The sequence below is a fragment of the Macadamia integrifolia genome, chromosome 10 (assembly GCF_013358625.1).
Source record: "Macadamia integrifolia cultivar HAES 741 chromosome 10, SCU_Mint_v3, whole genome shotgun sequence".
Classification (NCBI taxonomy): Eukaryota; Viridiplantae; Streptophyta; class Magnoliopsida; order Proteales; family Proteaceae; genus Macadamia; species Macadamia integrifolia.
The window spans coordinates 24,436,456-24,450,474 of NC_056566.1; the positions used below are offsets into that span (position 1 = coordinate 24,436,456).

At 36.7% G+C, this 14,019-nt stretch overlaps 2 protein-coding genes across 2 annotated transcripts; both read right to left on the bottom strand.

Moving 5' to 3' along the window:
* Positions 1–634: 634 nt before the first annotated feature.
* On the bottom strand, positions 635–1,412 carry LOC122091823. Its single transcript, XM_042661983.1, has one exon. It carries the CDS (start codon positions 1,311–1,313, stop codon positions 795–797), a length of 519 nt encoding a protein of 172 aa, XP_042517917.1. The 5' UTR covers positions 1,314–1,412; the 3' UTR covers positions 635–794.
* A 1,523-nt stretch (positions 1,413–2,935) lies between these two features.
* On the bottom strand, positions 2,936–13,974 carry LOC122092309 (TVP38/TMEM64 family membrane protein slr0305-like). The gene is made up of 5 exons (XM_042662631.1): positions 13,954–13,974; positions 13,591–13,833; positions 12,460–12,552; positions 4,494–4,524; positions 2,936–3,460 (listed from the first exon to the last, which is right to left on the bottom strand). The coding sequence occupies exons 1-5, from the start codon at positions 13,972–13,974 to the stop codon at positions 3,276–3,278; spliced, it is 573 nt and encodes a 190-aa protein (XP_042518565.1). The 3' UTR covers positions 2,936–3,275.
* Positions 13,975–14,019: the final 45 nt, after the last annotated feature.

Below are 14,019 nucleotides of genomic sequence, written 5' to 3' on the forward strand. Positions count from 1 at the left end.
TGATCGACTGGATATCTTTCATAAAGAATCAAAGGAAAATGTGAAATTTTTTTCTAGAAAAAACCCCAATGAAAAATGCACACTATTCCTTCTTTTCGATGTACCACATTCTGGACCACCCAATCGGATTGATCCACTTTATAAACCCTGCAAAACATGAATTGAATCCGTTCGGAAGGATGAGGGGATTTTTACAAAGTGACCAAAGCCCCAAACATGTTTTGAATCTTTCGATAAGATCATAAGACATGCCAAACTGCCAGACCAAGTTTGGACCCGATCCTCTCCAGCGGGATAATGTCCAATGCACATCTGACAATTAGAAGCATTTAAACACACACTTTAAGGGGACTCCCAGAAGTCAGATGTGCGCTGCACACCATACCATGCTGGATAGCAGCCTTAGGAACCATGAAGTTGCGCATTGATATGCTTTAAAATGAGAGAAGAAAAATATTTATTATAGTGAATGATTGAATTGGGGATAAATCGCGCTCTGGTGAATCCAATCTAGAATCAGTCCCAAGAACCCTAGAATTGGCCAGCAAAGGATAGTATTGGATTCACCTCCCCAACCATAACCAGCCAACATTTACTGTAAAATGTAAACATGGGAACTCTGTAAATGGTGATATTAGAAGAAGAAGAAGAAGGTGTTTCAGAGACATTTTAGTATTCCAACACATCACACTTACAAGGGAAAGATATTTCCATTCTCCATATGTATATATTTGCATAAGGCAATACAAAGAAAGAACTCTGATTGCAAGGAAATGAGGAAAAGTACATATAGATCAGCAAAATTCTGGTCTGGGTTTCTTCCTGACCATGACAGAGCCTCTCTGATGGTCTCTGAAGACCTTAATCTCAGAGCAATCCCTCAAGTCTTCAAGGCTTATATACTGTTGCTTCACCATCCTTGAGAAGTCACTCACACTGTCTTGTATCCAAACATAAGGATGACAAGTCTCATCATAGTAGTAGAGCAAGCTCTTCATCCCTCCACCACCACCTCCACCAACCACACTAGGCATGTAAGCCTTATAAATGCTCTTGCATTTCAGTCTCTTTGAAGAACCTGGCTTGAGTGTGTGACCCTTCTTCAATATGGATCCTACCCTTATCTGCAACTCAAGAGGTTTGTCTGTCAGGTTCCATATTCTTGTGCCAAGTCCTGAGGTCTGGGCTTGATCACGACATCCATCGATACACCCTCCAATGGAGAAAACCCCGAAACTGGGCATTCTTTCTTCTCTGCAACTATGAAAGCTAAAGGGATGGTTCAGTCTACTCCATAACCATTCCAGATTCATTAGTATTATAGAAAAAACAATACACTGTAGCCTTCAAAATGGTCTTCAACTTTCTTGCAGGCACTGTGGATGGCTATGATGTATGGGTATCAATCAGTCGGTTTGGGCTGGTTTTGATTCGGGTTGTCATTTCAGTGTGGGAATGGTGAATCCAAAACCAAACCAATACGAAAAGTTCGGTTTGGTTTCAGGTTAGTATCAGTTTGTCATCTGTTTCGGTCTGGTTTAACATACATATTTGTACAAAATCATGGAAAAATATGGGTTTTCAATGAGTTTCAGGCTGTTATTGGTTGGTTTTGGTTTCAGTCTAGGTTTGAACTGGCTTTGGGCTCTTTCGGTTTCCAGTGCGGCTCGGTTCAATTTTGGGGTTGTATACCCCAATCCCAAAAAACCGGCCCAAGGTTTGATCAGTCCAGACCATTCCAATTCGGTTTGGTTTTGACACCACAAGTTGCAGGTAAGAACTTTTTGACTGGATACTTAACCCTTTCAGTAAGGCATTGGTAGGGACCAAACAACCCTAAATGTCCTGCAAGAGAGCTTTTAAAAGTGCTGAGATTGAGGAAGACAAATAATTAGGTACACCAATAACTGTCTTTTTTTGTCTCCAAAGGAAAAGAACTAGTAAATGACACCCATTCTATTTTGTGATCTTCATGATGAAAGTGGTTTTGTAATGATACTTCAACTTTTATAATTAGGGTTTCATGCCTTAGACTATTCTTAAGAGCTAAACAACTCAAGGTAGTTTCATGTTTTAGATTGCTCTTAATAGCTAAAAAATTGATCCCTCACACAATACAAAACCTATTTTACATTCCAAAGTGATACTCCTAAGGCTCCATTTGGTTGCAATGGGAATTTAAAGGGAATGAAAGTGAAATTTTCATACTTTAAAAAGAAATGTTTATAATCATTACTCCATATGATTGTATAAAGAACATAATTTTTTTAACCATATTTAGTAATAATATATTTTACATGTAATTTTTATTTAACATATTACAGCAAAGGGGTTTTGGATGCAAAGTAAAGTGAAATTTTATAACCAAATATGGAAAGATTTGAAGTTAATGTTAAAGTCACATGAGTAATGATTACATATATTTCTTTTTTAAGTATGAAAATTTTACTTCCCTTCCCTTCCCTTTTATTCCTCTTACGACTAAACACAGCCCAAGGAAAATCCCTAATTTATGGTAGATTGTTAAATAAATTGCATTTTTCTGTTAACCACTAAATTTTAAAAGTTGAGCAATCTTTGGTAGATTTCCAAATCCGCCATACTTTATTTCTTAATAATTAAGAACACATATGAGTCCCACACCTTTCTTATTGGGCTCCACTTCCTGCCTTTCTCTTGTGACCCTAACTAAAGTTAGAATTTAAATCAAATGAACAGTAAAGCAGTAAATTAATTAGATTATAAGCATTAGTTTGTACAAGTTTGTGCCATTCAACCGTTGGGTGAGAATGGGGGCAGAAGTATAATAACATCATCCCCTTTTTTTACGGTAGGGTAATAACACATCCCCACCTCTCTCCCATGAAACTATGCTTACATCAAAGACAATCTATCATTGATAAAATTTAAAACGATGTATAACACACACATGAACAAGAGGCTGAAAGTTGGCTACATTTATATTTCTGCTTGTAAATTGATCAGGACAATTGACACTTCAGAGCACATCCCTAGTTCCTTACCCACTAAAAATGGAGCATTTATATCTAGAAATACATGTGTACAAGGCAGAAATTACTACATTGTCCAAATTTGGCAAGCACATAGTGCTGCACACAAATGATTGGGATAAATAATAATAATAATAATAGTAATAATAACAATAATGAAAGAACAGACATTTCTTTTCTTCTTCGTAGTGAAAATTCCAATCTAATCAAGTTGGTATAGGACATAGAATACAGAGGGGAGAGTATTTACATGGGCATGGGGTTTTAATTTTCATGATTTCCTTCTGAAGAGTCTATCTTAATTATGAGAGGCTGGTTGAGATCCATGGGTGCATCGGCTACGATGGGCAGCTTCGACGAGGCTAAGGCTCCATCTATCTCCATGTTTTCAGCAAGGGCTTTGTCCAATGATGACTTTGCAACTTTGGTAACGCATATGATCAATACCACTAAAAAGAGAACAAGAAAGATGATGAAAAATTGTGAGTATAAGTCTCAAAACCAATATGATTCAAACTTCAAGTACTTGCTTCCAGCATTTTTGGACATGGGTTGTAGATACTGCAATCTTAGTTTGGATTTGATTGAACAAAAATACAGATTGCAACAAGAAAATGTTGACTCAAGATTCTCACAGAATTTACGGATCTTTTAGCACCCACTTCTCTCTCTCTCTCTCTCTCTCTCTCTCTCTCTCTCTTTCAAAACCTTTCTTCAAAATTACTCTCAACTGCTTTGGGAGTTCAACAGATTATTTTTCCCATTCTGCTCTCTTCAATAGTCATTGCTTTGTTTAAGGAGTTCCTACTCTTTGAGATGAAAGATAAGTACTGAGATTTTCCTTCAAATATTTTTTTTAATCAAGTCAGTAAGCAGGTATATGTAAATCATTTAAATAAGGATAATATTTACGTAACATCATCTCTTTCATCCCACATTTTTCCCTCTACTTCCAAGCTTTATCTGCATTTTGATTTTGACACCGAGCATTCAAAATAATTTTGGTAAGAATAGCACTTAGATCGCTGGCATATGGCCTAGCACCCACAAGTTATGATGGTCCACTCTTTATTTCACTTGCCCTTTATTTTGCTTCAAGACCTTACGTGAAAATATCACATCAAAGTGGGGTTCAGACACAAATGGCAGGGGACCTAGCGACATTCCTCATAGGGTATACCATTAGTTCCTTTTTGGTATCAATTTAAGTTCAGTCTTGTCTCTTCCCCAATAGCAAACAAGTTAGATAAGAACCTGGAGAATGTTTTTTGTAAAAAGGTTATCCTTAGTTTCTAGATACAGCTCTGGCTAAGGAATGGATTTTGACCAGCTCCAGATATATTAATATAATGTCCCGACTCATTTAAAGAAAAAAAGAACAAGGTTGATGGCATTCAACTCTAAAATAGGGTTTCAGACATTGTCAAATGTAAACAAGATGGAAGTAGAAAGAATAGAAGAAATGTAGAATGTTAAACTTACCAGATACCACAAGACCCAGTATAATAAGTATCTGCAGCCACAATAACAAAGATAAAATCAGGAAAAAGAGATTGCTACTCAGAATCTAGAAGAAAGTCCTTCAGATTTGTATATGATGCAGAGAATCTGTTACCGAGTGGAGTCACGGTTGTTAATTTCTTAAGACCCTAAATATGAAAAAGAGGAGTTAAGCCATCGCGTGAGTTAGAACTATTTAGCTGGGCCAGCCAGGTTAGGCTTGGATTACACTACCATATACAATTATTAACTAGTAAGAAGATAATTATGTCAGTCACATCCTTAGAGCCAGTTTGGTATCGTTTAAAAAAAACGTTTCTGCCATTTTTTCGTTTTAATAGAACGAAAAAACGAAATCTTCCGTTTGGTGTGTGTGTGTGTCGTTTCTGTTTTTTGAAAACGAAAAGTGAGGAAAAAACGATATTTCGCCAATTTGGCCAATTTGATGAAACACCCAAGAGGTGTTCCGTCGGACTTGTTTCGTTTCAATTTAAAGGCATTCGGAACTATCGTTCCCGATAGTTGCTATCTCCAAAACTGGGTTCTGCGCATTGACAGTGAAGAGAAGAGTATCTCTAAAACTGGGTTCTGCAAGTATCGTTCGACTTTTATCGTTCTCCTTCATCTTCTTCTCTCTTCTTCTTCTTCTGTTCTAACCACTTCTCCATCTTCTTCATCTACTGTAATCACAGAGCAAACAGGAAGGGATTTAGGGCTTTTTTCGAGCAATTAGAGATAGAAATATATTCTGGGTTGAAGAAGATCAAGCTTCAATGTTTTGAGGAGAAATTTCTCATAACTCGCATAGCAAGTACAAGAAGGCTTCAAATATTCCCCTAATCGCTTCAAATAGGTAAATCGCATAGCAGGTAACATCTTCTTCTTCTCTTCTCTTTCTTCTTCTTCTTCTATAGGTAAATCGCTTCATTTTTCTCTGCCATATGAAACCCTAAATAAGTTTTGTGAGAGAGAAAGCGAGATGATTCAAAGAGAGAGAGAGAGCGCTCCAAGTCTTTATTGTCCCCTCTCTCTCTCTCTCTCTCTCTCTCTCTCTCTCTCTGTTTTCCATATTTTGGCGGAGAGCTCCAAGTCACAACAGTGTTTTTTATGCAGAGCGAGTTTCTTTTTTCGTGCTGTGCCTTAGCTGTTGATATATTTGAATGGATTTGCTTGCTAATGCGGATGCATTTTTTGGATATGATATTCTGCTGATATGATATTCTTTCAACAATGTTGTTATCATCTGGTTTTATGCTTTAAGCAGGTTGAACTTCCTTGGATATGATATTCTGCTATCCCTTATTTTAGGGTTGAGTAGTTGGAAGTTTCTGTGCTTGATGATTTGCTACTTTATTGCATTATTTTAGTCCCCTCGTTTGTGTTGTTCAACCTGAGATAAGTGTTCTTCATCGACTAGGATAGTTAATGGTGAGAGACCTAGGCTTAGATTGCCATTCCCGTACGCCATATCTTTTACAATTTCTTCTCACCCCTTCTCTTCTTTATTTTTTTGTTTACTATTATTTAGTGACTGATTTGAGTGCAAGATTGCTGTAATTTAACACCTTGAAAACCAGCTTCGAAACTGAGACCCGAATCGGCACAAAACAAATCTTAATCCCAGGAATACTGCAGGTTTCCTTTTTCTTGATCGAATACCACATCTCCCATATCTGCAGTCCACTGAACCATGCCTTTTGAGGCCTTTATTTATCCCCAAAAAGGGGGACTCAACAAGTATTGGTGAGCCTAAGGAGGCCTGTTGAAGCAACTGTAGAGATTTTCTCTCAAAGTTTCCTAATCTGATCCCAGATTAAGAACCTACAGATCTCCCTCACTGGTGATCATATTCAATAGCCCTTGGAGGGTTTATTGAGCACCTATAGGAGGACCTTAGACCAGCATATCAACCTCACCTGAACAGCCTACCAGCTGTAGGACTTCTCCTATCTGCCCAAAAAACCCTAATCTACCTGGGTTACTTCATGTTGTGGTGTTGCATCAATACCAGCCTATTGTGGAACAACTTTGGAGCATCTATTGGCCTATTCTTAAGCTACACTTCACCAGCTTTTCTGTCCCATTAGGCATTTGTTGTGTGACTTCTTTGAATCCTCTTAGTTCAGCCAGATATACAAATTTGTTTTGTTATTCTTGGACTGTAACCATAATTTAGAGATTGGAATGGAGTCGTTTGTTATCTTGGCGTTTGATTGTTATCTTGGGGTTCTTAGTTCAGCCAGATTTACATATTTGTTTTGTTATTATTGGACCTTAAGTTTGCTTGCTTGGTATGCCCCTAACCTGTGAAAGGTGCTTGCTTGGTATGTCCCTCACTTGATTATGCTGTTAATGGTGAGGAGCAGCAAATGGGTCTGAGGACATATCTCCTTAATGGGGGTTGAAGAAAACCAGAAAATTTTCCTGGGTGGCAACAATGGAGGTCATGGATTAGATGGGTGGACTGAGAAACCAAATGGGTTGTGGGGAGTAGTTCAGCCATTAGAGAATGGGATAGATGAGAGTAATAAGTAGCTTATTAGCACTCATGGCAGCACTCATGCCTGTAACAGTTTCTTTGTTGATGAAAACAAGACACAATGGGAGGGCTATGTACTATTGAAATTTACAGTGACTTTAATGTAAATCAGAAAAAGATATGAAGGGGTAAGGTGGGAGGAGGCTCAAGATCCAATCAGTCAGATAGGAGGAGGAGTGAGAGTGAGGGTGAGGGGAGAGTTTTTTTGTTGTTTGAACACTTTTTAACTGTACATTGGTTAAAGTTTCCCTTTGAGCATTTCTTTTTGGGAAATGATGTGTGTTCAGTAATATATGGAACTGATAATCATTTTTACTGTTGGATGGCCAGTTGTTAATATGGAACTGATCAAATCTTCAAAGAACCATTCATCTTCAATTTCAGATTCTGACAAGCATTCAAAGAGTCCTATTATAAATAGGATTGCATCTAAGGATTTAAACCTGAAATCAAGTCTTTCTTGCTGTTATTTTTTTTGTTTGGATATGATATTCTGCTGATTATACTAAACTAGAAAAATAACTTGTACAATGGGTTTTTTTCTTGGTCATGGTTTTTTTTTTTCCCCTGCCACTTGAAGATGTCCCATTGCAAGTTATGTATTCAGATTCAGACTGTATAATAACCTAGTATGCTAACTTTGGGATTTTCCTATAATGTCTAGTTATTATGTCTGGAAGTAGTATCCCTGCCGTTAAGTGATCAGAACTTGAAACCAATGTTTTCATTGAGGCAATGAAAAAATCTGTAAAAAATGGTCACGAATCCAGTAATTCATTTAACAAAACTGGATGGGAGGCCATTACAAAGCAATTTCAGACGGCTTTAAATCATACAGTTGAGAGAGAACAATTACGCAACAAGATGAACAAGTTGAAATACGAGTACCAGCAATTCAAGAAACTGCTTGACACAACTGGATTTGGGTGGAACTCAATGACAAAATCAGTCACAGTTGATGATGAGTCCGTATGGGATAGTGCAATACTGATACAATAGATCTCACTAGCTAGATGAATTATTTCAAAATTAGATTATTACGAGTAGTAACAATCTAACATATATAATGACTGCTTATGCAGGCAAATCCAGGTTGGTTGAAATACAAGAAGTATGGACTAAACAACTGGCCAGATTTGAGCATGATATTTGGGGATGCCTATGCTAGAGGAAACTTAGGGATTGACAGCGCTCAAGATTTGGATGACATCGAAGCTAATAATACTGTTAATATTGAGCAAGTCTTTGAATCTCCTAGTACGCCAGTGCATTTAGGCATGGATGACCCCTTCCAGCAGGATACTCCAACTCAGACTCAGCCCACCACGGGACGAAGAAAAAAGATTGCCAATAAGGGAGATAGCCACGTCAAGGACTTGTATGGGAAGTATTTATCCATCAAAATTGAGAAAGCATCCAGTACTTCCGTTACATCTCCTGTTTGTGGTTGGGAAGGTGCATCTCGTCCTCGAGATTTCAATGTGAGTGCATGTGAGGCGGTATTATCCTCCATACTGGATATGTCAAAGGAGACATACTTAAAGGCTACTAGTCGCATGTGTGTTGATCCTAGTTGGAGGGAGTTGTTTGTCTGTGCAGAGCCTGTTAAGAGGACTTGGCTTTTAGATTCCTTGGAGTAGTTTAAGGGCAATGGGCAATTTGTTTGTCGAGTACTTTTGAGACTAATCATGATGGTTGTGTTTTAATACTACTTTTGATGTTTGTTTTCAAGACAATACTTTGGATGATGGCTACTTGTGTTTTATTTTTTTTTTTTTTTTTTTTTATTGATGTGTGTAATGTCGAACATGTGTTTTGGGTAAAATGCATTATGTTTTGCTTTTTCTTTTTTATTTCTTTGAAATTGATAAGTAATTGTCAATTTATTGCAGTTATGTCAAATGCATTAGGTGAAACTTCTAGTGATGAAGAAGATATGATCATTCACATGAGAATGGAATTAATGAGTGAAGCTGTATATACTCAGGAACCATGTAGGGATAGTGTATTTCCAAGGACTGTCATGATGCATGAGGTATTGAATGGGCATGCCAACAGATGCTATGGAGAGTTTAGGATGGAACGTCATGTCTTCCTCAACCTATGTGATTATGTTAGATATAGGGTGTGATTGAAAGACACGACCAACATTCGAGTGGATGAACAGCTTGGAATGTTCCTATGGATTGTTGGGAAGGGTTCAAGTAATAGGGACATTCAAAATCATTTCAACCACTCAGGAGAAACAGTTAGTCGAACATTCAATGTTGTCTTGATTGCAATGCAACGCCTGGCTAAGGAGAAAATCAGATCACCAGACGTCAATATAATACCAGCAGATATATGAATATTTATATTCTTATAATATAAATGTTAATATGATACATGTTAATATGATACATGTTTGTAATTAAATATATGAATATTTATATTCTCATATGTAGTGACCATTTAATTGTCAATATATGTCATAGCACTGTATTGGTGCCATAGATGGTACTCACATCCATGCAATAGTTCCAAGAGAGGATCAAACTCGATATAGAAATCGGAAGGGGATCACAACTCAAAATGTGATGCGTGCATGTTCACTTGACATGCGATTCACATGTGTATGCGGGATGGAAAGGTAGTGCAAATGATTGTCGAGTACTTGAACATGCAAGGAGTGATCCTCAATTGAGTTTTCCACATCAACCTCCAGGTATTATCTTTATTCTAGTATATTAGATTTTCATTTGGGTGTATACGTAATAACATATATTATTTTTTGTTTGTAGGAAAGTATTATGTTGTTGACTCTGGGTATGCTAGCCAATCTAGATTTTTGATACCATTTAGGGGTGAGAGATACCATCTACCGGACTACGAAGGGCCTAGAGAATCCCCAAGAACAGCAAAAGAGTTGTTCAATTATAGGCATTCATCACTTCGAAATGTCATTGAACGTACATTTAGGGTATTGAAGAACAAAATTCAAATTTTAAGGCTAATGCACCAGTTCCCAGTGAAAGTTCAGGCATCAATCGTACTGGAATGTTGTGGGCTACACAACTATATTCTAGAAGAGCATATTGCGGATACTGAATTCGTGGGGATGAGTGATGATTCAAAAGTTCCAGAAGAAGATGAATTGAATCCGCCACATGAAGATTTCGTTGATCATTCTACAGCACAATCAAGTCAACGAAATAGGGCAAAAGAGATGAATGCCACTAGGCTAAGAATTACAAATGCAATGGCTAGAAAGCAAAGGATGCCTAAACTAGTTGAAAATTGAAACCGATAACTATTTTGACAAAGCTGAAAACCTAAATTGATGTTAGACAATGATGTAGTACTTGTGTGGTACAAGTTGATATATTATTATGAATGTCATATATTTGGATGCTATATTAACTTCTTTGATATTAAATTACTGTTACAGATGATAACCGTGGAAGTGATATGTTTGTATGGTTGAAAGATGAAACACATATCTCTACCATACAACATACATTATGTTCAGAAAGCTCAACATCAACAGCATCCACACCACCGTCCACTTTGAACGAGTACATGAAAAGATATTTGGAAGGGACACCTAAAGGATTAAAGAACCAAACAAATAAGATGAAAGACATCATGCATTCAAGTCTTTAGACTTGGACAAAAAGTGAAAGCTTGGGGAATTATGTAATGCATAATTAACTTGGACAAGGCATTGTTAATTCTGTACTTTATTCATCCTTTTGAAACCTTTTTTTTTTAGTTGGTATGTAATACTTTATTGTCCCAAAGGATTTATATGCTTATAGTATTTTAATGTTATTTCTGTAATTATTAACTTAAAAGGAAAAAAATAAAGTTTATGAAACAAGCATTACCAAACGGCAGAACTGTCGTTTTTCTGTTCTTAAACTGTTCTAGAAACGGATTCACCAAACAGCCTTAAATTGTTTAAAAACGACGTTTTGACACAGAAACTGAAATTTCCATTTTTGAAACGAAACGAAGCTTCTAGAACAGAAACGATACCAAACGAAGCCTTAACACTTCGATAAAACAACAAAGGAGTGACACTAGTTCATGAACAGATTCCAGTTGATGGATGACATCACCAGCCTTAGAAAATGCCAGCACAAAATTGACTTGGTAGCCCACGAGTATCCGATGGATGTTTGATTTTTATTATGATACGAGGCAAGAGAACTCCATGAGGCTATCTTTCTCCTACAATTTCACCTAAAAATATTGGATTATCAAACCTCTACTACAGATTTCCAAATTAAGACCCAAAGAAACTATCCTCTATAGAACACAAATAGACATAAAGCAGGACCAACAAAATCCCCAGGTTAAAAGAGACCAACAGTCAGGTTTAAAGCTCAACTGAGACATTTTACCAAGTCATAGCATCTCATCCTCTCAGGATTTCACAACAATAGTTCTCTCTTAACACCCCCCCCCCCAAAATGCAGATCAAGATGTACCTTAATACCAAAAAGAAAGAAGAACCAGAGTCAACTCAGAAATTCGGCTAAATTAACTCAAGTTTCTAAACCAACCTTGCTGTTCTGGTTCAGTTTTGAACCAGAAATAATCTATCATCGTTGGTCATGTTTTAAGAAGCTTACTATTTTATTTCTTATTTAATCCAGTTACTTATGATAGTTGGAGTTCCAGCTCAGTGGGACTCTTTATCTTATCCTTTGTTTTGTTAGGCTTTAATCTATTTAGACTCTTCTTTTGGCTGGTCAACCTAGGGTGTTTTTTTTTTTAATGATTTTATTCTCTCATTTAGATCAACTACATCTCCAGCTTTCATATGTGGACTATGATTGATCTCTCCTCTCTTTTACAAATAAAGGGATTTTCTTACTTTTTTTTGCCCTTTTAGTATTCAACTTCTTTTTTTCAACGAGGGTAAATCCTGTCATTTCACGTGTATTCGAAAAATGTGCAAGACAACGACATATTTTAATGATGACATAATGATGAGTCACTTCCGAATTGTTTTAAATTTCCTTTTTTACCTGAGTTAAATAACTTTTTCGAATAAGAAAAGAGGCAATCAAAATAAGGTTACAGGTTCTAAATACACCTATAGAGGTGACATTTAGACAGTCCCTTAAATAAATACACATATAAGTATATCACTATGCTTCATGTAATTTTTGCAAGTAAATGTGGTTTGGCTGAAGTCGAAATCTCAGAATATTAAATGATGATGATAAACAGATTTGAACAACTTAGTAGCACTCACATCGACCAAAAAAAAAAGACTGAAGTTTCACCATGACAAATATTGCTAATAGTCCAATGGACGAATCAGGCAATGCCATCTTTCATTGAAAATAACAAGGAATGAAAAATTAAACTAACACTGTATTTAATTATGCCTGACAAGAGAACAAGCTTGGCACTTACCCAACGAGTCGTTGAAATCTCACCCCATCCATGTGTTACATCTGAAATATCCTTAAGAGTTGTTCCAACATACACCAGTGCAAATGTAATTGGCTGAAATGGAAAAGAAAGTAACTAAATCAGTATCAGAATAGAACTCGATCATGAAAGAAATTATGAGGGATGTTAAATAACTCCTTGCAGCCCTGTTGCAGGTAACTTGTCTATATCATTATTTCACAGCTCATGAATAGAAACTGAAGCAAGTTTTCAACCTAAAGCAAACTTTGCAATGGACCCACACCAGCAGAAATTTGTTAAAGCTGCTTAATCTAGTTTATTGCAGTAGAGTCAAAAATGTATATGAACAAAAAGTGAAAATGGAATCTTTAAGGAACTTCAATGATGACCATGGGTCACTTGGGCCAAAAAGTATTCCTAATCCAGTCAGGGTAGCATTTTTAGTCATGGATGGCCTAAAGAATTCCAATATTTCAACTCTTTTTGTGCATAAGATAACCTCCATAGACACGAGCTAAGACGAAATCCAAAGAGTTGGGTAAAAAACAAATTGCAGATCTAATTTGATGGAACAGTACAGTAAAAATTATTTATGATTGACCAATACAGAAAATTATGGGTTTGCTTTCGTGCAACCATTAAATGGAGTCTGTGGTCAGGAGGATATTAAAACAATAATTATGTGGAAACAGCATGGAGATTGATTTAGAAAAGAAAGGAAAAAAAGAGGGTGAGGGGGGGTGGGGATATGCAACCTAGGCTTCTACTTGTATTACCCTTTAAATAGACTATTGGTGTATGGGAAGGCTAATAATTCATTTTCCTTTTTGTCCTTTTTCTGTAGTGGATTTTCAGTACTCTTAATAGCCCTCTAACATATTAAAAAATAAAAAATAAACTAAAGAGAGAGAGGGAGAGAGAGAGCAACAAATTACAACTGGTACAAGTCACCAATCAGGTAACGGCACATTTCCTCCTGTACAATAGCTGGAAGCAAAACTAACCAAAATAAACAAAGAACAAATTACAACTGAAATTTAGGCATGCGCAAGTAGCGCAAGTAGCACATTTAATCACACCACTCACAGATACTCATCGAAATAATAGATAATTCAAAGTTTTAGAGAATACCATCATTCCCAACCAGGAAGCTAACATGTACTCTCCTATCCCAACAGGGGTCACAGACAGGAGGTAATTCAACATGTTAAATGGTAGTATGGGAACAAGCCGAAGCAGCAACACAATCTGTTGAATGGAGTGGGAGGGAAAAATAAAGAAGATATTAGAACTCCTACAAACATTTTTGTTCCATGTACAAAAGAACAATAAAGAAAAGCACCAACCAGTGATCTTTGTATTGATTAAATCACCCTGGCATCATATATATCTTAGAATTAAAGTATAACATCCGCAATGTATAGTCACATCAGTCTTCTTAAGAGTGAAATTGGATGAAGTCACTGCTAGCTAGAGCCTAAGTTTGAAAAGTACATCAAATGTTTCCAAAGGCATGCTAAAATCAGAAAAGGAAGTCTGGTGCGCGAAGACTTGATTTAT